The 26,860-nt window shown below is 46.3% G+C and overlaps 2 protein-coding genes across 2 annotated transcripts in view; one reads left to right on the top strand and one right to left on the bottom strand.

Annotated features, from left to right (window-relative positions):
* LOC149470559 (uncharacterized) overlaps nt 1-26,338 on the bottom strand; it is a 432,748-nt gene extending 406,410 nt beyond the window's left edge. The window contains exons 1-2 of the mRNA XM_089662246.1: nt 25,903-26,338; nt 25,114-25,848 (exon numbers count right to left, since the gene is read on the bottom strand). Of these exons, the coding sequence (XP_089518372.1) occupies nt 25,114-25,848; nt 25,903-26,120 (953 nt within the window). The 5' untranslated portion in view covers nt 26,121-26,338. The remainder of the gene's footprint in view (nt 1-25,113; nt 25,849-25,902) is intronic.
* LOC149470560 (uncharacterized) lies at nt 1,035-5,889 on the top strand. Its single transcript, XM_089662338.1, has one exon. It carries the CDS (start codon nt 1,342-1,344, stop codon nt 2,740-2,742), a length of 1,401 nt encoding a protein of 466 aa, XP_089518464.1. The 5' UTR covers nt 1,035-1,341; the 3' UTR covers nt 2,743-5,889.
* Nucleotides 26,339-26,860: the final 522 nt, after the last annotated feature.

The following is a 26,860-nucleotide window of genomic DNA, read 5'->3' as shown; positions in this document are numbered from 1 at the left end:
AAGAGGTCATGCTGCCTTATGCTGAAGAGGAAATGCCCTTGAAATGGGGGTTCCAACAAGACAACGACCCCAAACACACCAGTAAACGTGCAGCATCTTGGTTCCAGACCAACAAGATGGACGTTATGGAGTGGCCAGCCCAATCCCCGGATCTTCATCCAATAGAAAACTTGTGGGGTGACATCAAAAATGCAGTTTCTGAGGCAAAACCAAGAAATAGAGAAGAACTGTGGAATGTGGTCCAATCATCCTGGGCTGGAATACCTGATCACAGGGGCCAGAAGTTGGGTGACTCCATGCAACACAGATGTCCAGCAGTTCTCAGAAACAGTGCGACTACAACCAAATATTCATGAAGTCATTCAAAGGAAAGCAAAATCTTTAAACATTTCTCAGTTTATATAGTGAATGTTGGAGTTTGTAAAGAAGAATACAAACACTGCGATTTTTTTTTTTTGAACCATCTAATATTCACTTTTCTTCCATTTTTTTTTAGAGGAACAACACAAATTTGATGTATTTTCTTCATGTTGTGATTTGGAATAGAATGTGTCGTGTTCCCAATGCATTTGTGTGGATGGAAATAAAAGCTATTAGAAGGATTTTCAGCTTTAGTCACTTTTTCCAACACACTGCTATTATTTTGAACACAACTGTATGTACTGGGGGGAGTTACTTGCCGTGTACAGCTGAATTGTTCTAGGCTGTTTCTTCTTTTCTCTGTTCATTTGTTTATAAAAGGTAAAAGTGACACCATAGACAAAGCAAGTTATTGTTCTGTATGATCTGTAACAGTGCCACAACCGCCTATACGTGAGAATGTATGACTCCATTGTCTGGGCTGAATGTTGGGAATACTGTGCGCACTTATAAACTTTCTTAATAAAATCTATTTGATTTAAAAAAAATACTGTAGATAATGCTGTACATATTCTTTCTATTCATAAGATATATTTAGTAATGAACATTAAAAATAGAAAGCAACTTTATGTAGCCCTTTATATAAAATTCTTTTTTTTTTTTTTTGTACAGGTGGATTGATGAGCCAAGTTTTCGGTCATTTTGATCTTCATGAATAGAGCTGAGTCACATGGAAAACAAGTCATATGGTTGTCTTAATTGACTGAAAGTCTTTACTGCAGTTCACTGGAGGATTCACACGGGATACAAGTCATATCTGTGTTCTAAAAGTCGTCATGGTTTGGATCCTCTTCCACATTGATCCAGCAGGAGAGAAGTAATTTCAGAGTTCTGGAAGTGACAATGGCTTTACAATAAAGTCCAACCCAAATATACATAAGAGGAGTCATTTCAAACTACTTCTTGTTTGGAGATTTTACAATGGAGAGAAAATATATCACACACCAGAAGGTTCACAATGGAGGGAAGTCATATCATTGTTCTGAATGTGGCAAAACGTTTACAAGCGAGAGAGACCTTATAGTACACCAAAGAGTTCACACTGGAGAGAAGCCATATCATTGTTCTGAATGTGATAAAGCTTTTACATGGAAGTCAGATGTTATCAGACACCAGAGGATTCACACTGGAGAGAAGTCCTTTCAGTGTTCTGAATGTGATAAAGCTTTTACACAGAAGTCACATCTTATCAGACACCAGAAGATTCACACTGGAGACAAGCCATATCAGTGTTCTGAATGTGATAAAGCTTTTACTGTGAAGTCAGATCTTATCAGACACCAGAGGATTCACACTGGAGAGAAGCCATATCAGTGTTCTGATTGTGATAAAGCTTTTATAGGGAAGTCACATCTTATCACACACCAGAGTATTCACACTGGAGAGAAGTCATATCAGTGTCCTGAATGTGACAAAGCTTTTATAAAGAAGTCAAATTTTGTCAGACATCAGAGGATTCATACTGGAGAGAAGTCATATCAGTGTTCTGAATGTGATAAAGCTTTTACACATAAGTCACATCTTATCAAACACCAGAGGATTCACACTGGAGAGAAGCCATATCAGTGTTCTGAATGTGATAGAGCTTTTACTGTGAAGTCAGATCTTATCCCACACCAGATGAATCACACTGGAGAGAAGCCATATCAGTGTTCTGAATGTGATAAAGCTTTCACTGTGAAGTCAAGTCTTATCACACACCAGAAGATTCACACTGGAGAGAAGCCATATCAGTGTTCTGAATGTGATAAAGCTTTTACTCAGAAGTCAAATTTTGTCAGACATCAGAGGATTCATACTAGAGAGAAGTCATATCAGTGTTCTGAATGTGATAAAGCTTTTACACATAAGTCACATCTTATCAAACACCAGAGGATTCACACTGGAGAGAAGCCATATCAGTGTTCTGAATGTGATAGAGCTTTTACTGTGAAGTCAGATCTTATCCCACACCAGATGATTCACACTGGAGAGAAGCCATATCAGTGTTCTGAATGTGATAAAGCTTTCACTGTGAAGTCAAATCTTATCACACACCAGAAGATTCACACTGGAGAGAAGCCATATCAGTGTTCTGAATGTGATAAAGCTTTTACTCAGAAGTCAAATCTTATCAGACACCAGAGGATTCACACTGGAGAGAAGCTATATCAGTGTTCTGAATGTGATAAAGCTTTTACAGATAAATCACATATTATCCCACACCAGAGGATTCACACTGGAGAGAAGCCATATCAGTGTTCTGAATGTGGCAAAGCTTTTACATATAAGTCAGATCTTATGAAACACCAGAGGAGTCACACCGGAGAGAAGCCATTTTAATGCTCTCAATGTGACAAAGTTTTACAGTTAATGTCGGTCTAATCTATTACCGGAGGTTTCATAAATTTCTGCATTGATTAAATTCTGGAAGAAAAGGAATATTAAAGAAGTTTCAGGTGTCACAGGTTTGTTTCACATCCCCAATGTCATCCCACAAGCTAGAGAAGAAGGGAGAAGATAAAATGTTACTTTAAAAGAAACAAACTAAAATCTGTGAGCAAACTGGAATGTAATGATTGGATGAACTGAGTTTAGTGCTTATGTCCATCAAGCACACAACTAGAAGGGATTTGAATATTTTATCTTTTGACATTTTTTGATGAGGGGAGGGACTGATGGTTGTGTTATTGGTCTTGATGGAGAAGTCAGGGAGGGGGCACAGGCTGGGGGGAATACTAAGAGCTCAGTTTTGTTAAGATTGAGTTTGAGGAAGTGGAGTGACATCCATTCCGATATGTCGCTTAGTAGGTTAGTAATGCAAGAGGAGACTGAAGGGGCGAGGTGAGGAGGAGACTTAAGGGGTGAGGTGAGGAGTAGAAAGATAGATTTGTGTGTCATCAGCATAGAGATGGTACTTAAAACCATGGCAGTAGGGGAAGGAGGTGTAGATGTAGAAGAGTAGGGGTCCAAGAATGGAACCTTGAGGTACCCCTACGGAAAGAGAAAGCGGAGAGGAGGAGGCAGAGTTATAGTTAACGCTGAACAAGCTCTGCAATAGGTAGGAGAACCAGGAGAGAGCAGAGTCTTGGAGGCCAACTGAGTGGAGTTTTTTTAGGAGGAGGGGTTGGTCAACCATATCAAAAGCTGCAGAGAGGTCAAGTAGTAAGAGTATGGAGTAGTGGCCATTGGTTGGGATGAGTACGGAGTAGTGGCCATTGGTTGGGATGAGTACGGAGTAGGTGCCATTGGTTGGGATGAGTACGGAGTAGTGGCCATTGGTTGGGATGAGTACGGAGTAGTGGCCATTGGTTGGGATGAGTACGGAGTAGTGATTATTGGCTGGGATGAGTACAGAGTAGGGATCATTGCCTGGGATGAGTACAGAGTAGTGATCATTGGCTGGGAGGAGTACAGAGTAGTGGCCATTGGTTGGGGATTAGTACGGAGTAGTGGCCATTGGTTGGGATTTGTACGGAGTAGTGGCCATTGGTTGGGATGAGTACGCAGTAGTGGCCATTGGTTTTAGCAGTTAGATCATTAGTGAGGTTTAGTAGGGCAGTGTCAGTGGAGTGTAGTGAGGGAAAGCCAGACTGTAAAGGGTCAAGAAGGTTGTTGTTGGTGAGGTGGGAGCTCAGGTGATTGTAGACTAAGCGTTCTAAGAGTTTAAAAGTAAACGAGAGCAGGGAGATGGGTCTTAAGTTGTTAAGGTTGGTGGGGTCCAGGGAGGGTTTTTTAAGTATGGGAGTGATGTGCGCATGCTTTAGAGGGGAGGGGAAGGCACCAGTAGAGAGGGAAAGATTGAAGATGTGAGTGAGGGAGCATAGGATGGAAGAAGAAGGTGACCGTAGTAGTTGTGAGGGGACAGGATCCAGGGGGCAGGTAGTGAGACGGGCTTCTGAGAAACCTTAGTGACCTCTTTGGTAGTAGGAAGGCCAGAAGAGGAAAGTGTGGAGGGAGGTTTAGTATAAGGTATGCTAAGTGGGATGGATGTCTGTGCAGTGGAGATGTCCCTACGAATTGCATCAATCTTGTTTTTGAAATGATTTGCAATCTCGTGAGCAGTGAGTGAGGTACTGGGTGGAGGTGGAGAAAGTTGAGAGTTAGAAGTAGAGAAGAGACGACGAGGACTGGATGACAAGCTATTGATGAGAGTGACAAAGTAGGCTTGTCTGGCAGCATGGAGGGAGGAATTGTATGTGAAGAAAGCAGATTTATATCGGGTGAATGCTTGGTGAGATTTGGTTTTACGCCACATTCGCTCCAGCACACGACTATGTCGTTTAAGATGTCTGGTGTTGTCAGTCTGCCAAGGTTGTAATGGGCGGGGCCTGATGCTTCATGTTAGAGGAGCAAGTGAGTCTAATGTGGATGAAAGTGAACTGTTGTAGACAGCAGTGGTCAGGGCAGGACAGGGGAGAGATTCTGTCATAGAGTTGGTCAGTTGCAGAGTGGAAAGGAGAAGGGTTCAAGTTCTGAAGGTTTCTGCAGGTGATTGCTGATTGGAGGGATAAGTGTTTGAAGATGAGGAGACTGTGAAGGTGATGAGATTGTGATCATAGAGAGGAAAGGGGGTGTTTGTGAGGTTGTAGGATATCCTCTCATGGGTGACAACCTTTCAGGCAGGTCTGCGGCTGTGACACCAGCTAGAAAGAAGTCTCTGTTCAGTGAGAAAACAACATCCCAAGCTGATGCAGGCCTTCCAATACTGAGTTACTGCTGATTTAGGGGATGTATTCAGCAGTAAAACGTAAGCCCAGCTGGCCACTTGTGTTCCATGTGGTTCTGCCAAATGGGATTCCATCAGGTGAAGATCAGAAATCCTTGTTCCATGTTTTCTCTTTCCAGCTATTACTCCTCTCCATAGACTAATCACACAATACAACTGCCAGAGATCTGAACTTACAAAGTGCTGAGTGTGCGGTCATATTCCTACCACTTCTTCCGGGGGACTGACATTCCTCTGATTGGGGTTCACAATAATCACTCTGAGTGCACACATCTCTTTTTGGTGTGAAGTTTGTAAAGAAAACTTCTTCTCCCTGGAAATATTACAACGTTGGCACCAAAGTGTAACTATGGGCAAAATCACTAATGACATTAATAATGAAATCTGTCATTAGCAGAGCAGGTTTTGTTTTTCCAAGTCTCCTATTGTATTACTTTTTTGTTGTCCCTCCCAGTAGATTTTTTTTGTCTACTTCCTGTAGAAAATCCAAGTCTTTTGGGAAAAATGGCAGTTGGAGGGGTTGGGGCAAATCCTATAACACTGCTGGGGGTGCTCACAACTGTCAGTTGTCATTCATATGGGGGTTGGACCTTATAGAGAACCTGTTGCTGTAACTGCTGTAGAAGCGTTAGCTGAAGTTGGGCTTTACTTGTTGTGTGTCTTACTTATAACACAGGTCTGCGAATAAAAAGCTGTTTGATTATTTTCATCTAATTTCCATGTATTTTGGTGTGCTGAAAACAAATAAAATATTGAAAAAACTCCTAGACGTCATGATTTGCCACAAAATGCAAAATTGTCTTCAAATTTATAAAAAAAATAATAATTTTTGGGTTTTTTTTTATATTATGGGTTTTTAACCAAATTTAAAGTCCAAATTACTATTAATTCACATAAGTGCATTTAAAATATAAAATGCCAAAAAAAACATTAAAGGGGTTGTCCAAATTATGTAAAAAGAAATATAGCACTGTAAATCTGATGGTCAGCAATATATACATAAGCTAAGCAAGTTTTAGGGAAACAAATTCTATTTCCTCATTTCCCTAGTTCTCTTCTGGCCCTTTGTTGTTATTTTCTCTTAACTAGAAAAACGCATTGACTCCTGCTGCTTTCCTCTGGGTGAATGCATCTATCTCCTATCTCCGCTCTTAACTAGGAAAACGCATTGACTCCTGCTGCTTTCCTCTGGGTGAATGCATCTATCTCCTATCTCCGCTCTTAACTAGGAAAACGCATTGACTCCTGTTAAATTCAGAACAAATGGTGTATTTATATTTGTGTATGTTGACCATTCCTCACCTCCAGCTGCACTCAGGTTTACGACTGTAGCCTGTTCCCAATGAAACATTCCCACTATTCATGTGATCCTTATCAGCTTCTAATTGGGGTGGAGTTGAATGCTCATTTGAGCATCTCCCTATAAATTTAGATCAGCTCATTGGGGGGAGATCACTGATGGGGGGCACAGTCTCTGATGGGGGTTCTGCATTGAGCGAGTGCTGCGTTGAAGGAGTGCAAAGCAGTTAAACACAGCAGTTGGAACTAAAGCAGGAGAACTTCAGCAGCAGGAAGACACAACAACAGCAAGAAACTCTACTGCACGCTGGACAGACTGCAAGCAATCACCCTGGGAAACATCTCTTACATGCCTAAGTCCCGCTCCGTGTACCTTTATATAATACGCCCCTCTTCTTCTTATCATATTACTATCCTCTGTTCCCAAATCTCATTTCTTTACCCCTCTGCTCCACCCCAAAACTTGTACATCTCCCCCTCATTGCTATCATCTCCCTACTATTGCTCTCATCACCTCCCCAAAATGCCTCTTCCACTCCTCCTTCTCATTTTCCTCTCCTCCATTCCCAAAATCCATTCACTATATTCCTCTGCCCCACCCAAACAATTGTATATTGTGTCCTCACTGCTTCCTTCACCCCTCAATGGCACCCACCACCTCCTCCTATTACTCCACTCTCCCACTGACCCAAATACCTCCACTAGGAGTTTCTCACGCTCCTGCACATCCCGCTCCCATGCCACCTTTCTCACCCTTCTCCTCCTCCTAACCGCAGGAGACATCTCCCCGAATCCTAGCCCTCCACCACCTCCCTCACCCGCGCAACACCCTCCCGCCTCCACGTTCCGCCGCAACCCCCGCAACTTAGTATCTGTCCCCCTGCTCCCTAAATCTCCCCCGTTTTCATGTGCACTCCTGAACGCCCGATCGGTGTGCAACAAGCTTACTGCCATCCACAACCTCTTTGTTTCCCGCTCCCTCAATCTCCTAGCAATTACAGAAACCTGGATCCAGGCCACTGACTCTACCTCCCCTGCTGCACTCTCCTACGGAGGTCTCACCTGGACCCACTCACCCAGGCCTAACGGTCGTAAAGGTGATGGGGTTGGTCTGCTCCTGTCACCACAGAGCACCTTCCAAGTCCTCCCAAACACCCCCTCCCTATCCTTCTCCTCCTTCGAGGCCCACTGCGTCCGACTATTCTCCCCAACCCCCCTGAAGATTGCTGTGATATACCGGCCTCCTGGATCCATATCCTGCTTCCTGGATGACTTTTCTCCTGGCTACCCTTCTTCCTCTCCTCTGAGCTACCCACCATCATCCTTGGGTATTTCAACATCCCTGTCAACCTCGACAACCTGGACACATCCCGTCTCCTCCACTTAACCTCCTCCTTTGCACTTGCACAGTGCATACAATCCACCACCCACTCCAACGGTAATATCCTTGATCTCGTCTTCTCCAACCGCTGCGCTCCCCACAACCTCACTAACACCCCCTTCTCTATCTCCTCGTCCTCCAACGCCTACCCCTCCAAATGTCACACTACTACCAGCCATAACCGCCGCAACCTTAACCCTGCCCCCTCCACTCTGCAACTGATCAACTCCATGACAGCATCCTCCCCCTGTCCTGCCCCGACTTGGCTATGACTGCCTACAACAACGCGCTGTCAACAGCCCTTGACTCACTAGCGCCTCTAACCACACGCAACATCAAACCCCGACCGCTCCAGCCCTGGCAGACTGATCACACCAAAACCCTCAAACAACATAGTCGTGCCCTGGAGCGACTATGGCGCAAAACCAAATCCCAACAAGCCTTCGCCCGCTACACATCTGCCTTCCACACCTACACCTCCTCCCTCCACGCAGCCAAACAAGCCTACTTCCTGACCCTCATCAAGGCCTTCTCCTCCAATCCTTGCCGACTCTTCTCCACCTTCAACTCTCTACTCTCGCCACCCCCACCTCCACCCAGCACCTCACTCACTGCCCTTGAGATTGCCAATCACTTCAAAAACAAGACTGACACAATCCGCAAGGACATCGCCGCAACTCACACGCCCTCTCAACCTGTCCCCTCTCACACAGCTACCCCCTCATCCTCCCTCCCCCTCGACATACCCAGCAGGGACTTTGTCGCTGCTCAAACTCCCTCCAACCCTGTTCCCCTTCACTCAGCTACCCCCTCATCACCCCTCTCCCACGGCCTCACCACTGCTCTGACCTCCACTTCCCCACCCTACATTCTTCATACTGAAGCTCCCCCAACACTCCGCACCTTTGACCTTACTACCATCGAGGAAGTCTCCAAGATCCTCTCTGATGCCCGCCTCACCACCTGCCCCCTCGACCCTATCCCCTCACAACTCCTACAACCTCCCTCCCCCTCCATCCTACGCTCCCTCACCCACATCTTCAATCTCCCCCTCTCCTCCGGCACTTTCCCCTCCCCTCTGAAACATGCATACATCACCCCCATACTTAAAAAGCCCTCCCTGGACCCTAATGACCCGAACAACCTCAGACCCATCTCCCATCTCCCATTTACATCTAAACTCCTTGAGCGCCTAGTCTACACCCGCCTATGCTCTCACCTCAACGACAACAACCTCCTCGATCCCCTACAGTCTGGCTTCGTCCCCTACACTCCACCAAAACTGCCTTACTCAAACTCTCCAAAGACTTGCTAACCGCCAAAGCTAATGGCCACTATTCAGTGCTCCTACTCGTTGACCTCTCTGCAGCCTTCGACACAGTCGACCAACCCCTCCTCCTCAAAAAACTACACTCCCTCGGCCTCAGAGATTCTGCTCTCTCCTGGCTCTCATCCTACCTGTCACAACGCTCTTTCAGCATTACCTATAATGCCACCACCTCCCTCTCACTCCCCCTCTCTGTTGGGGTCCCTCAAGGCTCTGTCCTCGGGCCCCTTCTCTTCTCCATCTACACCTCCTCCCTTGGCCAACTCATACACTCTCACGGCTTCAACTACCACCTCTATGCCGACGACACACAAATCTATCTCTCAACCCCCCACCTCACCTCCTCGGTCTCCGCCCAAATCACACACCTACTGAGCGACATATCAGACTGGATGTCGCTCCACTTCCTTAAACTGAACCTCTCCAAAAGTGAGTTTCTTGTCTTCCCCCCAGCCCGGACACCACCCCCCATTGACTTCTCCATCACATCCAACAACGCCACCATCAAACCCGCCCCACAGGCCAGAGTACTTGGTGTCATTCTGGACTCCAACTTATCCTTCCAGCCCCAAGTCCAATCTTTAACAAACTCGTGCAGACTCCACCTCCGCAACATTGCCAAAATACACACGTTCCTAACCCCAGAAAACAATAAACAGCTCATCCACTCCCTCATCATATCACGACTTGACTACTGCAACTCCCTCCTCACTGGCCTGCCTCACCGCTGGCTATCCCCGCTTCAGTCAATCCTGAATACAGCTGCCAGACTCATTCACCTTTCCAACCGCTCCATCTCCGCCACCCCCCTCTGCCAATCCCTCCACTGGCTTCCAATTGCGCAATGGATCAAATTCAAAATCCTAACACTAACGTACAAAGCCGTCCACCATACTGCCCCGTACTACATCACTTACCTAATATCCAAGTACCGCCCAGCACGCACACTCCGCTCCTCACAAGACCTCCTTCTCTCTAGTTCCCTGGTCTCCTCCTCCCACGCCCGCCTCCAGGACTTCTCCAGGGTGTCACCCATCCTCTGGAACTCCCTGCCCCAACCCATCAGATTATCACCTACTCTTCTCTCCTTTAGGCGCACCCTGAAAACCCATCTCTTCAGGGAAGCCTACCCCACCCCCTGCTAACTTGCTGACCTCCTCCACTCTCGCTACCACTCCATCCCCCACAGCTATCTCCTCCTGTGCGACCATCCCCTCCCTCCTAGATTGTAAGCTCGAAAGAGCAGGGCCCTCGATCCCCTCATGTTTTGCATTGTATTGGTATTGTTCTGTCACATGTTCTGTCCCTCTTTGTAATGTACAGCGCTGAGCGAACTATTGGTGCTTTATAAATACTGTATAATAATAATAATAGGAGGGAGGGGATAGTGGTACAGGAGGAAGTGGCTGTGGGTGATGCAGTGGTAGGAGGAGTGGAGGAGATTGGCTGTTAGGTGAGGGTGGGGTAGGCTTCCCTGAAGAGATGGGATTTCAGGGTGTGCCTTAAGGTGAGGAGGGTAGGTGACAGTCTGATGGATTGGGGTAGTGAGTTCCAGAGGATGGTGGAAGTCCTGGAGAAGTCCTGAAGTCATGCGTGGGAGGTTGAGAGCAGGGAGCTAGAAAGTAGGAGGTCTTGTGAGGAGCGAAGATTACGGGTAGGGTGGTATTTGGGTATCAGGTCAGTGAGTTAGTTTGGGGCAGCGTTATGAATGGCTTTGTATGTCTGTGTTAGTAGTTTGAATTTAATGCTTTGGGCAATCAGGAGCCAGTGGAGGGAATGACAGAGGGGGGGTGGTGGCAGAGGCGGAGTGGTTGGTAAGGTGGATGAGTCTGGCCGCTGAGTTCAGAATAGACTGAAGCGGGGATAGTCTGTGATGAGGTAGGCCAGTGAAAAGGGAGTTGCAGTAGTCCAGACGTGAGATAATAAGGGAGTGAACGAGCTGTTTAGTAGTGTCTGGGGTTAGGAAAGTACGTATTTTGGAGATGTTGCGGAGGTGGATCCTGCATGAGTTTGCCAATGATTGGACATGGGGTTGGAAGGACAGGTTTGAGTCTAGAGTGACACCTAGGACTTTGGCTTGCGGGGTGGGACTGATGGTGGCGTTGTTGGTCGTGAAGGAGAGGGTGGGGGGGCGCGGGCTGGGGAGAAAATCAGGAGCTCGGTTTTGGAAAGGTTCAATTTGAGGAAATGGAGCGACATCCAGTCTGATATGTCGTTCAGTAGGTGGGTGATACGGGCGGAGACTGAAGGGGTGAGGCGAGGGGTGGAGAGGTAAATTTGCGTGTCATCAGCATAGAGGTGATAGTTGAAGCCGTGGGAGTGTATCAGTTTGCCGAAGGAAGAGGTGTAGATGGAGAAGAGAAGGGGCCCGAGGACAGAGCCTTGGGGGACCCCAACAGAGAGGGGGAGAAAGGGGGAAGTGGTAGCGTTATAGGAAACGCTGAAGGAACGTTGGGATAGATAGGATGAGAGCCAGGAGAGAGCGGAGTCTCTGATGCCGAGGGAGTGTAGTTTATTAAGGAGGAGGGGGTGGTCAACTGTGTCGAAGGCCGCAGAATGGTCAAGGAGTAAGAGGACTGAGTAATGGCCATTAGTTTTGGCGGTTAGCAGGTCGTTAGTGATTTTGAGTCGGGCGGTTTTGGTGGAGTGTAGGGGACAGAAGCCAGACTGTAGTGGATCGAGGAGGTTGTTGTCAGTGAGGTGGGCGCTTAGGCGATTGTAGGCTAAGTGCTCGAGGAGTTTGGAAGTAAATGGCAGCAGGGAGATGGGTCTAAGGTTGTTCAGGTCGGTGGGGTCCAGGGAGGGTTTTTTGAGTATGGGAGTGATATGCGTGTGCTTTACGGGGAGAGGAATGCACCAGTAGAGAGGGAGAGATTGAAGATGTGGGTGAGGGAGCGTAGGATGGAGGAGGAGGGTGACCAGAGGAGTTGTGTGGGGACAGGGTCAAAGGGGCAAGTGGTGAGGCGTGATTCTGAGAAGACCTTAGTGACCTCCTCAGTGGTAGCAAGTGTCTTGGAAATTTGCTTTTAACAAATTTTTCCTTACCGTGAGTACCCGCAGTTGGATGCGCAGCAATCCCCCATAAAGCTATGCAAATTTTGCTTACCGCGACTGCAGCTTAACTCCACAATTCCTGCGCCTCCAACTGGTTTAGCTCTGTTGATATGTGGAGAAAATGGAGCTCCCGTTACCCAGGAATGATCACACGACACTCTCAGGTTGCAGTTGGAATTCACTCTGAGACTGGCTCTAACCCCAGACTCCTGTTTTATTAAAAGCACACACACGCTCCCCCACATGAGGGTCAGGTCAATCCCCTCCCACAGAACAATGTATAGGGAGTGTCCATACACAGAATGTACATCCTGATTGGAGTGTAGCCTTTCCTCTTATCTATACTGGAAACCAGTTACACCAGTCCTCCCCTCCCCCATAAGCTCTCTGTGGAGAGCGAACTTCCCATCCTTTACATGCTATCATCTCCTAGTAGTATGTACATTGTCTGTACAAGCATCCCTTAGATTAAACAGTTTCAGTCTGTATCTGAATGGGCCCGATACGATCTTTATTAAAACACATCCATCCAGATACAGTTCAGGTCGGTAGTGGCTTGCAGAGATATCCATGAGCCTACACGCGGAGTTCGCACTGCCCAGCGCCTGGCTATACAAAGTCCATGTGGTACTATGCTGCTGATATGTGGATACAGGCCCGCGGCCTACCACCGGCGGCATTCGCATTGAATGCCATGGTGGTATACACACCGGTCTATAAGCGCAGATCTGCCATCTCATCCATTACCGAGCTGAGTACTGTAATACATACATTGTACATGCGCATGACCCAATTGCAGCCTTCAGAGCTTTAATTAAGCCACACGAGAGACATATGAATAACACTAATATATGACACATTTAAAGTTCAACCTGTAATACAAAATTTCCATGACAAGATGATTTTGTGAAGTCTGAGGTTCGCAGTGGCAAGCATGTTCTGGGTTCTAGTAAGAAGGTCAATCGCTTTTTCAATGGGCAGAGATTTGAGTCCTTCGTCTACATAGAAATTCCTTTCGATGAACTGTCTTGCATCAGATCCAAATTCTTTTTCACCCTCTTGAGCTGTTTTTCTCAGTCCATAAATTGCTACTGCAGGAGAAGGACTGTTACTGAAAACATGTACCTTCATTCGGTAGTCTATGACTATATCGTTGGCATCATTATTGCGGAACCTGAGGAAGTTTCTGTAGTCTTCGCAGACGATGAAACAGTGGAACATCTGCTGAATGTCAGCCATAACTGCAATTGGCTCTTGTCTGAAGCAAAGTAAAACTCCTATGAGATTGTTGTTCAGATTAGGCCCAGTGAGAAGATTGTCAATGAGGAAGACACCTTCATGACGAGCACTTGAGTCAAAGACCACCCTAATCTGATCAGGCTTGTGAGGATGGTAGACCCCAAAGCATGGTAGGTACCAACATTCTTCTCCTTCCGTAAGAGGAGGTGCAGGCTCAGCATGATCTCTCTCAAACAACTTCTGTATAAAGTCCACAAAGTGCTTTTTCATCTCAGGCTTCTGGTTCAAACTGTGTTTTAAAGAAACAAACCGTGATTTTGCATGTAGCTGTTGTTTGGTAGTCTCTTTGGGTCCGAAATGGTAGAGGTGTTACCCAACTGTTGGAATCATCTTGGTAGAGCTCTTGACTCATGGTTTTCAAGAATTCTTTGTCTTCTATGGTAGCTGCCAACTCATTGTTTTTAGTGGTTACCTCAGACACTGTGTTGCCGATGTTGTCATCCCAGAGATTAAGAGATTTCTTATTGTCTTGTATGATGGGCCGTTGTGCACCTTTTTCAAACAATCTTTCTTTCACCAAATCCCACCGAGCGTTCACAAGTTATAAATCTGCCTACCTAACATACACTTCCTCCTTTTATGCTGCCAAACAAGCCTACTTTGTCACTCTCATCAATACCTTCTCTTCGAGTCCTCGCCGGCTCTTCTCTACCTTTAACTCTCTACTTTCTCCACCCCCACCGCCACCTAGCACCTCACTCATTGCCCACGAGATTGCAAACCACTTCCAAAACAAGATTGACGCAATTCGTAGGGACATCGCCACCACACAGACACCCACCCCACTTAGCATTCCTCATATCATACCTCCCTCAACACTCTTCTCCTTTGACCTCGCTACCACTGAAGAGGTCTTCAAGGTCTTCTCAGAAGCCCGTCTTACTACCTGCCCCCTGGATCCTGTCCCCTCACAACTACTACGGTCACCCTCCTCCTCCATCCTATGCTCCCTCACTCACATCTTCAATCTTTTCCTCTCTACAGGTGCCTTCCCCTCCCCTCTAAAGCACGCGCACATCACTTAAAAAACCCTCCCTAGACCCCAACCAACCTAAACAATCTAAGACCCATCTCCCTGCTGCCATTTACCTCTAAACTCCTAGAACGCTTAGTCTACAATCGCCTGAGCTCCTCCCTCACTGACAACAACCTTCTCGACCCTTTACAGTCTGGCTTTCGCCCCCTACACTCCACCGAAACTGCCCTACTAAAACTCTCTAATGACCTACTAACTTCAAAAACCAATGGCCACTATTCAATAGTCCTACTACTCGACCTCTCCGCGGCTTTTGACACGGTTGACCATCCCCTCCTCCTCAAAAAACTCCACTCTCTTGGCCTCAGAGACTCCGCTCTCTCCTAGTTCTCCTCCAATTTATTGCAGAGCTCCTTCAGTGTTACCTATAATGCTGCCACCTTTTCTTCACTCCCTCTCTCTGTAGGGGTCCTTCAAGGTTCTGTCCTTGGACCCCTTCTCTTCTCCATCTACATCTTCTCCCATGGTCACTTGATAAACTCCCATGGCTTTAATTACCATCTCTATGCTGAAGACATGCAAATCTGTCTACCCCTCATCTCACCCCTTCAGTCTCCACTCGCATTACTAACCTACTAAGTGACATGTCGGCATGGATGTCACTCCACTCCCTCAAACTCAACCTTTCCAAAACGGAGCTCTTAGTATTCGCCCCAGCCCGTGCCACCTCCACTGACCTCACCATAAATATTGATAACACAATCATCAGTCCATCCCCTCATGCCCCAGATCCAATCGTTGACAAAATCATGTAGACTACACGTCCGCAACATCTCCAAGATACGTCCGTTCCTAACCCCGGAAACCACTAAGCAACTTATTCACTCCTTTGTTCTATCACGCCTCGACTATTGTAACTCCCTCCTCATTGGCCTACCTCATTGCAGGCTATCCCCACTCCAGTCTATCATGAACACTGCTGCCAGACTCATCCACCTTACTAACCGTTCTGTATCTGCCACCCCTCTCTGCCAATCCCTCCACTGGCTCCCAATTGCCCAACAGATAAAATTCTAAACACTAACACTGACATATAAAGCCATCCACAACACTGCCCCAATTTACATATCCGATCTTATCTCTAAATATCACCCAAACTGTACACTCCACTCCTCGCAAGACCTCCTACTCTCTAGCTCCCTTATCTCCTCCTCCCATGCTCATCTCCAAGACTTCTCCAGGGCGTCACCCATCCTCTGGAACTCCCTACCCCAATCTATCAGACTATCACCTACTCTACTTACCTTTAGGCGATCATTGAAAACCTATCTCTTCAGGGATGCCTATCCCGCCTTCTGATAATTCTGGAATCCTCTACTCTTCCAACCAGTCCATCCCCCACAGTTACTACCTACTGTACCATTCACTCCTCCCTCCTGGATTGTAAGCTCCAAGGAGCAGGGCCCTTAAATCCCTCTTGTATTGAACTGTATTGTTACTGTATTGTCTCCCACTATAATGTAAAGCGTTAAGCAAACCGTTGGCGCCATATAAATCCTGTATAATAATAAAAATAATATCAGAACACAATTCAAACATCAGACCAACAGCAGGAAGTCTGCTAACTGAATGTGTAATGCAATCTGTCATTAGCATTCCCAGAGTTCCCTCTGCAACATAGTTGTATCAGCTGTTGGTCCTGTCTGTAGATCTGTTATTTTCCCACCTTCTGTAACAGGGTGACAACCCTGATCATTCTGAAGGAACATTACACAGCAGTGTTGTCACCCTGTACAGGGTAGTCTTAGATAGATTACACAGGTCTGCAAAAACATTTTTTTCAAGAGTTGTTTTGGTTATTCCACGTAATCTTTATGTTTTTTGGTGCGCTGAATCCAAAAATGACCTCCATTTTGTCATAGGACATCACGTTTCCTGACAATTTAGGTAAATATGTTAAAAAAGGCAATACCTCAAAATAAATGGAAATAGACTTATAAAATTAAATTTTTATTACTATTTTTTCATGAAAATCCTTTTTTGAACTGAAATGAGCTCACCTACACACACTAAACTCGATTCTTCTTCCCTGTGAGGCTCCTCTTGGTGCATTTACGCTTGTGAGTAGCATGTGGAATGTCTCTCTGAAGCATCCAACAGTAGTCTGCCATCATTGTAATGCTCCATTTTCCCTGGTATCTCCTTTCCATCTCTTTAATGTCTTGGTGGAACCGTTCACCTTGTTCCTCACTCACAGCTCCCAAATTTTCAGGAAAGCAGTCAAGGTGGGACTGGAGGAAATGCACTTTCAAACTCATCAGGCAACCTAAAGCTTGAAATGCTTTCAGCATTTGTCTGACGATCTTTTTGTAGTGAGGATCTTTGGTATTGCCTAAAAATTTCTGTACGACTTCTTTAAATGCAATCCACCCTTCTTTGTGAGGATCCGTCATGGTATTGACAAGCTCTTGATCAACTCTAAGCCTTCTAATGTCTGGTCCGACGAACACACCTTCCATCAATTGTGCCCCTGACAGGCCTGGAAACTTGGTGACCATTTGAATTTGAAGCATTCTCCATCTCTTGGAAGTGATTTTACGAATTGCTTCATCAATCCCAATTTTATGTGGAGAGGTGGTAGAAGAACTTTATGGGAAGGTACCAAAGTTACCCTCGGCTGTCACCTCTTCTTGGTCCAGTGATTTTGTCGGTCTCGGCTGTCCCATAGACACAGAAAACAAGGGTATTTGGTATCCCACCCACTGGATTCTTCAGGAAAGATTGACCCTTTCTACCATTAGAAGCACAGACTCAGGGCTGAGGCTTACCCTCAGTAGTCAGACATGTCACTCAGAGCAGCACATGTATTCACCCCCTTTGCAGGGAGGGAGGGGCAGAGATTGTTTACCTACAAATTATTATTATTATTATACAGTATTTATAAAGCACCGATAGTTGGCTCAGCGCTGTACATTACAAAGGGGGACAGAACATGTGACAGAACAATACCAATACAATGCAAAACATGAGGGGATTGAGGGCCCTGCTCTTTTGAGATTACAATCTAGGAGGGAGGGGATGGTGGCACAGGAGGAGATAGCTGTGGGGGATGGAGTGGTAGGAAGAGTGGAGGAGGTCTTCAAGTTAGCAGGGGGTGGGGTAGGCTTCCCTGAAGAGATGGGTTTTCAGGGTGTGCCTAAAGGAGAGGAGAGTAGGTGATAATCTGATGGGTTGGGGCAGGGAGTTCCAGAGGATGGGTGACACCCTGGAGAAGTCCTGGAGGCGGGTGTGGGAGAAGGAGACCAGGGAACTAGAGAGAAGGAGGTCTTGTGAGGAGCGGAGTGTGCGTGCTGGGTGGTACTTGGATATTAGGTCAGTGATGTAGTTTGGGGCAGTATGGTGGACAGCTTTGTACGTCAGTGTTAGGATTTTAAATTTGATCCATTGCGCAATCGGAAGCCAGTGGAGGGATTGGCAGAGGGGGGTGGAGGTCAGTGGAGGGATTGGCAGAGGGGGGTGGCGGAGATGGAGCGGTTGGTAAGGTGAATGAGTCTGGCAGCCGTATTCAGGATCGACTGAAGCGGGGATAGCCGGCGGCGAGGCAGGCCAGTAAGGAGGGAGTTGCAGTAGTCGAGTCGTGATATGATGAGGGAGTGGATGAGCTGTTTAGTGGTTTCTGGGGTTAGGAACGTGCAGATTTTGGCGATGTTGCAGAGGTGGAGTCTGCACGAGTTTGTTAAAGATTGGACTTGGGGCTGGATGGATAGGTTAGAGTCCAGAATGACACCAAGTACTCTGGCCTGCGGTTCGGGTTTGATGGTGGTGTTGTTGAATGTGATGGAGAAGTCAATGTGGGGGTGGTGTCCGGGCTGGGGGGGGAAGACAAGAAACTCGGTTTTGGAGAGGTTCAGTTTAAGGAAGTGGAGTGACATCCAGTCTGATATGTCGCTCAGTAGGTGTGTGATTCGGGCAGAGACCGAGGGGGTGAGGTGGGGGTTGAGAGATAGATTTGTGTCGTCGGCATAGAGGTGGTAGTTGAAGCCGTGAGAGTGTAGGAGTTGGCCAAGGGAGGAGGTGTAGATGGAGAAGAGAAGGGGCCCAAGGACAGAGCCTTGAGGGACCCCAACAGAGAGGGGGAGGTGGTAGCATTATAGGTAACGCTGAAAGAGCGTTGTGATAGGTAGAATGAGAGCCAGGAGAGAGAAGAATCTTTGAGGCCGAGGGAGTGTAGTTTTTTGAGGAGGAGGGGGTGGTCGACTGTGTCGAAGGCCGCAGAGAGGTCAAGGAGTAGGAGCACTGAATAGTGGCCATTAGCTTTGGCGGTTAGCAGGTCGTTGGAGAGTTTGAGTAAGGCAGGTTCGGTGGAGTGTAGGGGACGGAAGCCGGACTGTAGGGGATCGAGGAGGTTGTTGTCATTGAGGTGAGAGCATAGGTGGGTGTAGACTAGGCGCTCGAGGAGTTTAGATGTAAATGGGAGCAGGGAGATGGGTCTGAGGTTGTTCGGGTCATTGGGGTCAAGGGAGGGCTTTTTAAGTATGGGGGTGATGTGTGCATGTTTCAGAGGGGAGGGGAAAGTGCCGGAGGAGAGGGAGAGATTGAAGATGTGGGTGAGGGAGCGTAGGATGGAGGAGTTGTGAGGGGATAGGGTCGAGGGGGCAGGTGGTGAGGCGGGCATCAGAGAGGATCTTGGAAACTTCCTCAATGGTAGTAAGGTCAAAGGTGCAGAGTGTTGGGGGAGCTTCAGTATGAGGAATGTAGGGTGGGGTGGAAGTGGAGGTCAGAGCAGTTGTGGGGCCGTGGGAGAGGGGTGATGAGGGGGGTAGCTGAGTGAAGGGGAATGGGGTTGGAGGGAGTTTGAGCAGCGATGAAGTCCCTGCGGGCTATGTCGAGGAGGAGGGAGGATGAGGGGGTAGATGTGTGAGAGGGGACAGATTGAGAGGGCGTGAGTTGCAGCGATGTCCTTGCGAATTGTGTCAATCTTGTTTTTGAAGTGATTGGTAATCTCAAGGGCAGTGAGTGAGGTGCTGGGTGGAGGTGGGGGTGGCGAGAGTAGAGAGTTGAAGGTGAAGCAGAGTCGGCGAGGATTGTAGGAGAGGGCCTTGATAAGGGTCAGGAAGTAAGCTTTTTTGGCTGTGTGGAGGGAGGAGGTGTAGGTGTGGAAGGCAGATTTGTAGCGGGTGACGGCTTGTTGGGATTTGGTTTTGCGCCATAGTCACTCCAGGGCACGACTGTGTCGTTTAAGGGTTTTGGTGTGATCAGTCTGCCAGTCGGGGTTTGATGTTGCGTGTGGTTAGAGGCGCTAGTGAGTCAAGGGCTGTTGACAGCGCATTGTTGTAGGCAGTCATAGCCAAGTCGGGGCAGGACAGGGGGAGGATGCTGTCATGGAGTTGATCAGCTGCAGAGTGGAGGGGGGCAGGGTTAAGGTTGCGGAGGTTACGGCTGGTAGTACATTTGGAGGAGTAAGTGTTGGAGGACGAGGAGATAGAGAAGGTAATCAGGTTGTGGTCAGAGAGAGGAAAGTGGGTGTTAGTGAGGTTGTGGGGAGCGCAGCGGTTGGAGAAGACAAGATCAAGGATATTACCGAGTGGGTGGTGGATTGTATGCACTGTGCAAGTGCAAAGGAGGAGGTTAAGTGGAGGAGATGGGATGTGTCCGGGTTGTCGAGGTTGACAGGGATGTTGAAATCCCCAAGGATGATGGTGGGTAGCTCAGAGGAGAGGAAGAAGCGTAGCCAGGAGGAAAAGTCATCCAGGAAGCGGGATATGGATCCAGGAGGCCGGTATATCACAGCAATCTTTAGGGGGGTTGGGGAGAATAGTCGGATGCAGTGGGCCTCGAAGGAGGAGAAGGATAGAGAGGGGGGGTTTGGGAGGACTCGGAAGGTGCTCTGCGGTGACTGGAGCAGACCAACCCCACCATCTCTACAACCGTTGGGCCTGGGTGAGTGGGTCCAGGTGAGACCTCCGTAGGAGAATGCAGCAGGGGAGGTAGAGTCAGTGGGCTGGATCCAGGTTTCTGTGATCGCTAGGAGGTTGAGGGAGCGGGAAACAAAGAGGTTGCGGATGGCGGTAAGCTTGTTGCACACCGATCGGGCATTCAGGAGTGCACATGAAAACAGGGGGGAGATTTTAGGGAGCAGGGGGACAGATACTAATTTGCGGGGGTTGCGGCGGGACGTGGAGGCGGAAGGGTGTTGCGCGGGTGAGGGAGGTGGTGGAGGGCCAGGATTGGGGGAGATGTCCCCCGCGGTTACGAGAAGGGTGAGAAAGGTGGCATGGGAGCTGGATGTGTAGGAGCGTGAGAAACTACTAGTGGAGGTTTTTGGGTCAGTGGGAGAGTGGAGTAATAGGAGGAGGTGCTGGGTGCCGTAGAGGGGCGAAGGAAGCAGTGAGGACACAATATACAATTGTTTGGGAGGGGCAGAGGGATATAGTGAATGGATTTTGGGAATGGAGGAGAGGAAAATGAGAAGGAGGAGTGGAAGAGGCATTTTGGGGAGGTGATGAGAGCAGTAGTAGGAAGATGATAGCAATGAGGGGGAGATGTACAAGTTTTGGGGTGGAGCAGAGGGGTAAAGAAATGAGATTTGGGAACAGAGGATAGTAATATGAAGAGGAGAAGAGGGGCGTATTATATAAAGGTACACGGAGTGGGACTCAGGTATGTAAGAGATGTTTCCCGGGGTGATTGCTTGCAGTCTGTCCAGCGTGCAGTAGAGTTTCTTGCTGTTGTTGTGTCTTCCTGCTGCTGAAGTTCTCCTGCTTTAGTTCCAACTGCTGTGTTTAACTGCATCGCACTCCATCAACACAGCACTCGCTCAATGCAGAACCCCCATCAGAGACTGTGCCCCCCATCAGTGATCTCCCCCCATGAGCTGATCTAAATTTATAGAGAGATACTCAAATGAGCATTCAACTCCACCCCAATTAGAAGCTGATAAGGATCACATGAATAGTGGGGGATGTTTCATTGGGAACAGGCTACAGTCATAAACCTGAGTGCAGCTGGAGGTGAGGAATGGTCAACATACACAAATATAAATACACCATTTGTTCTGAATTTAACAGGAGTCAATGCGTTTTCCTAGTTACGAGCGGAGATAGGAAATAGATGCATTTACCCAGAGGAAAGCAGCAGGAGGAGTCAATGCGTTTTCCTAGTTAAGAGCGGAGATAGGAGATAGATGCAGTTACCCAGAGGAAAGCAGGAGGAGTCAATGCGTTTTCCTAGTTAAGAGCGGAGATAGGAGATAGATGCATTTACCCAGAGGAAAGCAGGAGGAGTCAATGCGTTTTTCTAGTTAAGAACAAATAACAACAAAGGGCCAGAAGAGAACTAGGGAAATGAGGAAATAGAATTTGTTTCCCTAAAACTTGCTTAGCTTATGTATATATTGCTGACCATCAGATTTACAGTGCTATATTTTTTTTTACATAATTTGGACAACCCCTTTAAGGTTTTTTTTGGCATTTTATATCTTAAATGCACTTCTGTGAATTAATAGTAATTTGGACTTTAAATTTGGTTAAAAACCCATAATATTAAAAAACCCCCCAAAAATTATTATTTTTTTTAATAAACTTGAAGACAATTTTGCATTTTGTGGCAAATCCTGACGTCTAGGAGTTTTTTCAATATTTTATTTGTTTTCAGCACACCAAAATACATGGAAATTAGATGAAAATAATCAAACAGCTTTTTAGTCGCAGACCTGTGTTATAAGTAAGACACACAACAAGTAAAGCCCAACCTCAGCTAACGCTTCTACTGCAGTTACAGCAACAGGTTCTCTATAAGGTCCAACCCCCATATGAATGACAACTGACAGTTGTGAGCACCCCCAGCAGTGTTATAGGATTTGCCCCAACCCCTCCAACTGCCATTTTTACCAAAAGACTTGGATTTTCTACAGGAAGTAGACAAAAAATATCTACTGGGAGGGACAACAAAACATAAAACAATAGGAGACTCAGAAAAACAAAACCTGCTCTGCTAATGACAGATTTCATTATTAATGTCATTACTGATTTTGCCCATAGTTACACTTTGGTGCCAACGTTGTAATATTTCCAGGGAGAAGAAGTTTTCTTTACAAACTTTCCACCAAAAAGAGATGTGTGCACTCAGAGTGATTATTGTGAACCCCAATCAGAGGAATGTCAGTCCCCCGGAAGAAGTGGTAGGAATATGACCGCACACTCAGCACTTTGTAAGTTCAGATCTCTGGCAGTTGCATTGTGTGATTAGTCTATGGAGAGGAGTAATAGCTGGAAAGAGAAAACATGGAACAAGGATTTCTGATCTTCACCTGATGGAATCCCATTTGGCAGAACCACATGGAACACAAGTGGCCAGCTGGGCTTACGTTTTACTGCTGAATACATCCCCTAAATCAGCAGTAACTCAGTATTGGAAGGCCTGCATCAGCTTGGGATGTTGTTTTCTCACTGAACAGAGACTTCTTTCTAGCTGGTGTCACAGACACAGACCTGCCTGAAAGGTTGTCACCCATGAGAAGATATCCTACAACCTCACAAACACCCCCTTTCCTCTCTATGATCACAATCTCATTACCTTCACAGTCTCCTCATCTTCAAACACTTATCCCTCCAATCAGCAATCACCTGCAAAAACCTTCACAACTTGAACCCTTCTCCTTTCCACTCTGCAACTGACCAACTCTATGACAGAATCTCTCCCCTGTCCTGCCCTGACCTGGCCACTGCTGTCTACAACAGTTCACTTTCATCCGCATTAGACTCACTTGCTCCTCTAACATGAAGCATCAGGCCCCGACCATTACAACCTTGGCAGACTGACAACACCAGAGATCTTAAACGACATAGTCGTGTGCTGGAGCGAATGTGGCGTAAAACCAAATCTCACCAAGCATTCACCCGATATAAATCTGCTTTCTTAACATGCAATTCCTCCCTCCATGCTGCCAGACAAGCCTACTTTGTCACTCTCATCAATAGCTTGTCATCCAGTCCTCGTCATCTCTTCTTTACTTCTAACTCTCAACTTTCTCCACCTCCACCCAGTACCTCACTCACTGCTCACGAGATTGCAAATCATTTCAAAAACAAGATTGATGCAATTCATAGGGGCATCTCCACTGCACAGACATCCATCCCACTTAGCATACCTTATACTAAACCTCCCTCAACACTTTCCTCTTTTGACCTCGCTACTACCGAAGAGGTCACTAAGGTTCTCTCAGAAGCCCGTCTCACTACCTGCCCCCTGGATCCTGTCCCCTCACAACTACTACAGTCACCCTCTTTTTCCATCCTACGATCCCTCACTCACATCTTCAATCTCTCCCTCTCTACTGGTGCCTTCCCCTCCCCACTAAAGCATACACACATCACTCCAATACTTAAAAAGCCCTCCCTGGACCCCACCAACCTTAACAACTTAAGACCCGTCCCCCTGCTCTCGTTTACTTTTAAACTCCTAGAACTCTTAGTCTACAATCACCTGAGCTCCCATCTCACCGACAACAACCTTCTTGACCCTTTACAGTCTGGCTTTCGATCACTCCACTCCACTGACACCACCCTACTAAAACTCACTAATAATCTAACTGCTAAAACCAATGGCCACTACTGCGTACTCATCCCAACCAATGGCCACTACTCCGTACTCATCCCAACCAATGGCCACTACTCCGTACTCATCCCAACCAATGGCCACTACTCCGTACTCATCCCAACCAATGGCCACTACTTCGTACTCTTACTACTTGACCTCTCTGCAGCTTTTGATATGGTTGACCAACCCCTTCTCCTAAAAAAAACTCCACTCAGTTGGCCTCCAAGACTCTGCTCTCTCCTGGTTCTCCTACCTATTGCAGAGCTTGTTCAGTGTTAACTATAACTCTGCCTCCTCCTCTCCACTCCCTCTTTCCGTAGGGGTACCTCAAGGTTCCATTCTTGGACCCCTACTCTTCTACATCTACACCTCCTTCCCCTACTGCCATGGTTTTAAGTACCATCTCTAGGCTGGTGACACACAAATCTATCTTTCTACTCCTCACCTCACCCCTTCAGTCTCCTCCTCACCTCACCCCTTCAGTCTCCTCCTCACCTCGCCCCTTCAGTCTCCTCTTGCATTACTAACCTACTAAGAGACATATCGGAATGGATGTCACTCCACTTCCTCAAACTCAATCTTAACAAAACTGAGCTCTTAGTATTCCCCCCAGCCTGTGCCCCCTCCCTGACTTCTCCATCAAGATCAATAACACAACCATCAGTCCCTCCCCTCATCAAAAAATGTCAAAAGATAAAATATTCAAATCCCTTCTAGTTGTGTGCTTGATGGACATAAGCACTAAACTCAGTTCATCCAATCATTACATTCCAGTTTTCTCAGATTTTAGTTTGTTTCTTTTAAAGTAGCATTTTATCTTCTCCTTTCTTCTCTAGCTTGTGGGATGACATTGGGGATGTGAAACAAACCTGTGACACCTGAAACTTCTTTAATATTCCTTTTCTTCCAGAATTTAATCAATGCAGAAATTTATGAAACCTCCGGTGATAGATTAGACCGGCATTAACTGTAAAACTTTGTCACATTGAGAGCATTAAAATGGCTTCTCTCCAGTGTGAATCCTCTGGTGTCTGATAAGATGTGACTTATATGTAAAAGCTTTGCCACATTCAGAACACTGATATGGCTTCTCTCCAGTGTGAATCCTCTGGTGTCTGATAAGATCTGATTTATCTGTAAAAGCTTTATCACATTCAGAACACTGATATGGCTTCTCTCCAGTGTGAATCCTCTGGTGTCTGATAAGATCTGACTTCTGAGTAAAAGCTTTATCACATTCAGAACACTGATATGGCTTCTCTCCAGTGTGAATCTTCTGGTGTGTGATAAGATTTGACTTCACAGTGAAAGCTTTATCACATTCAGAACACTGATATGGCTTCTCTCCAGTGTGAATCATCTGGTGTACGATAAGATCTGACTTCACAGTAAAAGCTTTATCACATTCAGAACACTGATATGGCTTCTCTCCAGTGTGAATCCTCTGGTGTTTGATAAGATGTGACTTCAATGTAAAAGCTTTATCACATTCAGAACACTGATATGACTTCTCTCCAGTATGAAGCCTCTGATGTCTGACAAAATTTGACTTCTTTATAAAAGCTTTGTCACATTCAGGACACTGAAATGACTTCTCTCCAGTGTGAATCATCTGGTGTGTGATAAGATGTGATTTCTGAGTAAAAGGTTTATCACAATCAGAACACTGAAATGACTTCTCTCCAGTGTGAATCCTCTGGTGTGTGATAAGATGTGATTTCTGAGTAAAAGCTTTATCACATTCAGAACACTGATATGACTTCTCTCCAGTGTGAATACTCTGGTGTGTGATAAGATGTGATTTCTGAGTAAAAGCTTTATCACAATCAGAACACTGAAATGACTTCTCTCCAGTGTGAATCCTCTGGTGTGTGATAAGATGTGACTTCACAGTAAAAGCTTTATCACATTCAGAACACTGATATGGCTTGTCTCCAGTGTGAGTCTTCTGGTGTGTGATAAGATGTGACTTCTGTGTAAAAGCTTTATCACATTCAGAACAATGATATGACTTCTCTCCCTTGCGAACCTTCTGGTGTCTGATATATTTTCTCTCCATTGTAAAATCTCCAAACAAGAAGTAGTTTGAAATGACTCCTCTTATGTATACTTGGGTTGGACGTTATTGTAAAGCCATTGTCACTTCCAGAACACTGAAATTACTTTTCTCCTGCTGGATCAATGTGGAAGAGGATCCAAACCATGACTTTTAGAACACAGATATGACTTGTATCCCGTGTGAATCCTCCAGTGAGCTGCAATAAAGACTTTCAGTCAATTAAGACACCCATATGTCTTGTTTTCCATGTGACTCAGCTGTATTCATGAACACCAACATGACCGAAAACTTGGTTCATCAATCCACCTGTACAAAAAAAAAAAAAAAAAATTATATAAAGTGCTACATAAAGTTGCTTTCTATTTTTAATGTTCATTACTAAATATATCTTATGAATAGAAAGAATATGTACAGCATTATCTACAGTATTTTTTAATCAAATAGATTTTATTAATAAAGTTTATAAGTGTGCACAGTATTCCCAACATTCAGCCCAGACAATGGAGTCATACATTCTCACGTATAGGCAGTTGTGGCACTGTTACAGATCATACAGAACAATAACTTGCTTTGTCTATGGTGTCACTTTTACCTTTTATAAACAAATGAACAGAGAAAAGAAGAAACAACCTAGAACAATTCAGCTGTACACGGCAAGTAACTCCCCCCAGTACATACAGTTGTGTTCAAAATAATATCCGTGTGATGATAAAAGTGACTAAAGCTGAAACTCCTTCTAA

Source organism: Staurois parvus, unplaced genomic scaffold (assembly GCF_062004578.1).
Source record: "Staurois parvus isolate SC_StPar_1 unplaced genomic scaffold, SC_StPar_1.0 ptg000038l, whole genome shotgun sequence".
Lineage (NCBI taxonomy): Eukaryota > Metazoa > Chordata > Amphibia > Anura > Ranidae > Staurois > Staurois parvus.
Note: the sequence above shows the minus strand (reverse complement) of the source record. Positions and strands in the feature narration are given on the sequence as shown.

Bases quoted from the DNA above. Each gene is read 5' to 3' on its own strand.
- LOC149470560 (XM_089662338.1), top strand. From the start codon at position 1,342: ATGGAGAGAAAATATATCACACACCAGAAGGTTCACAATGGAGGGAAG.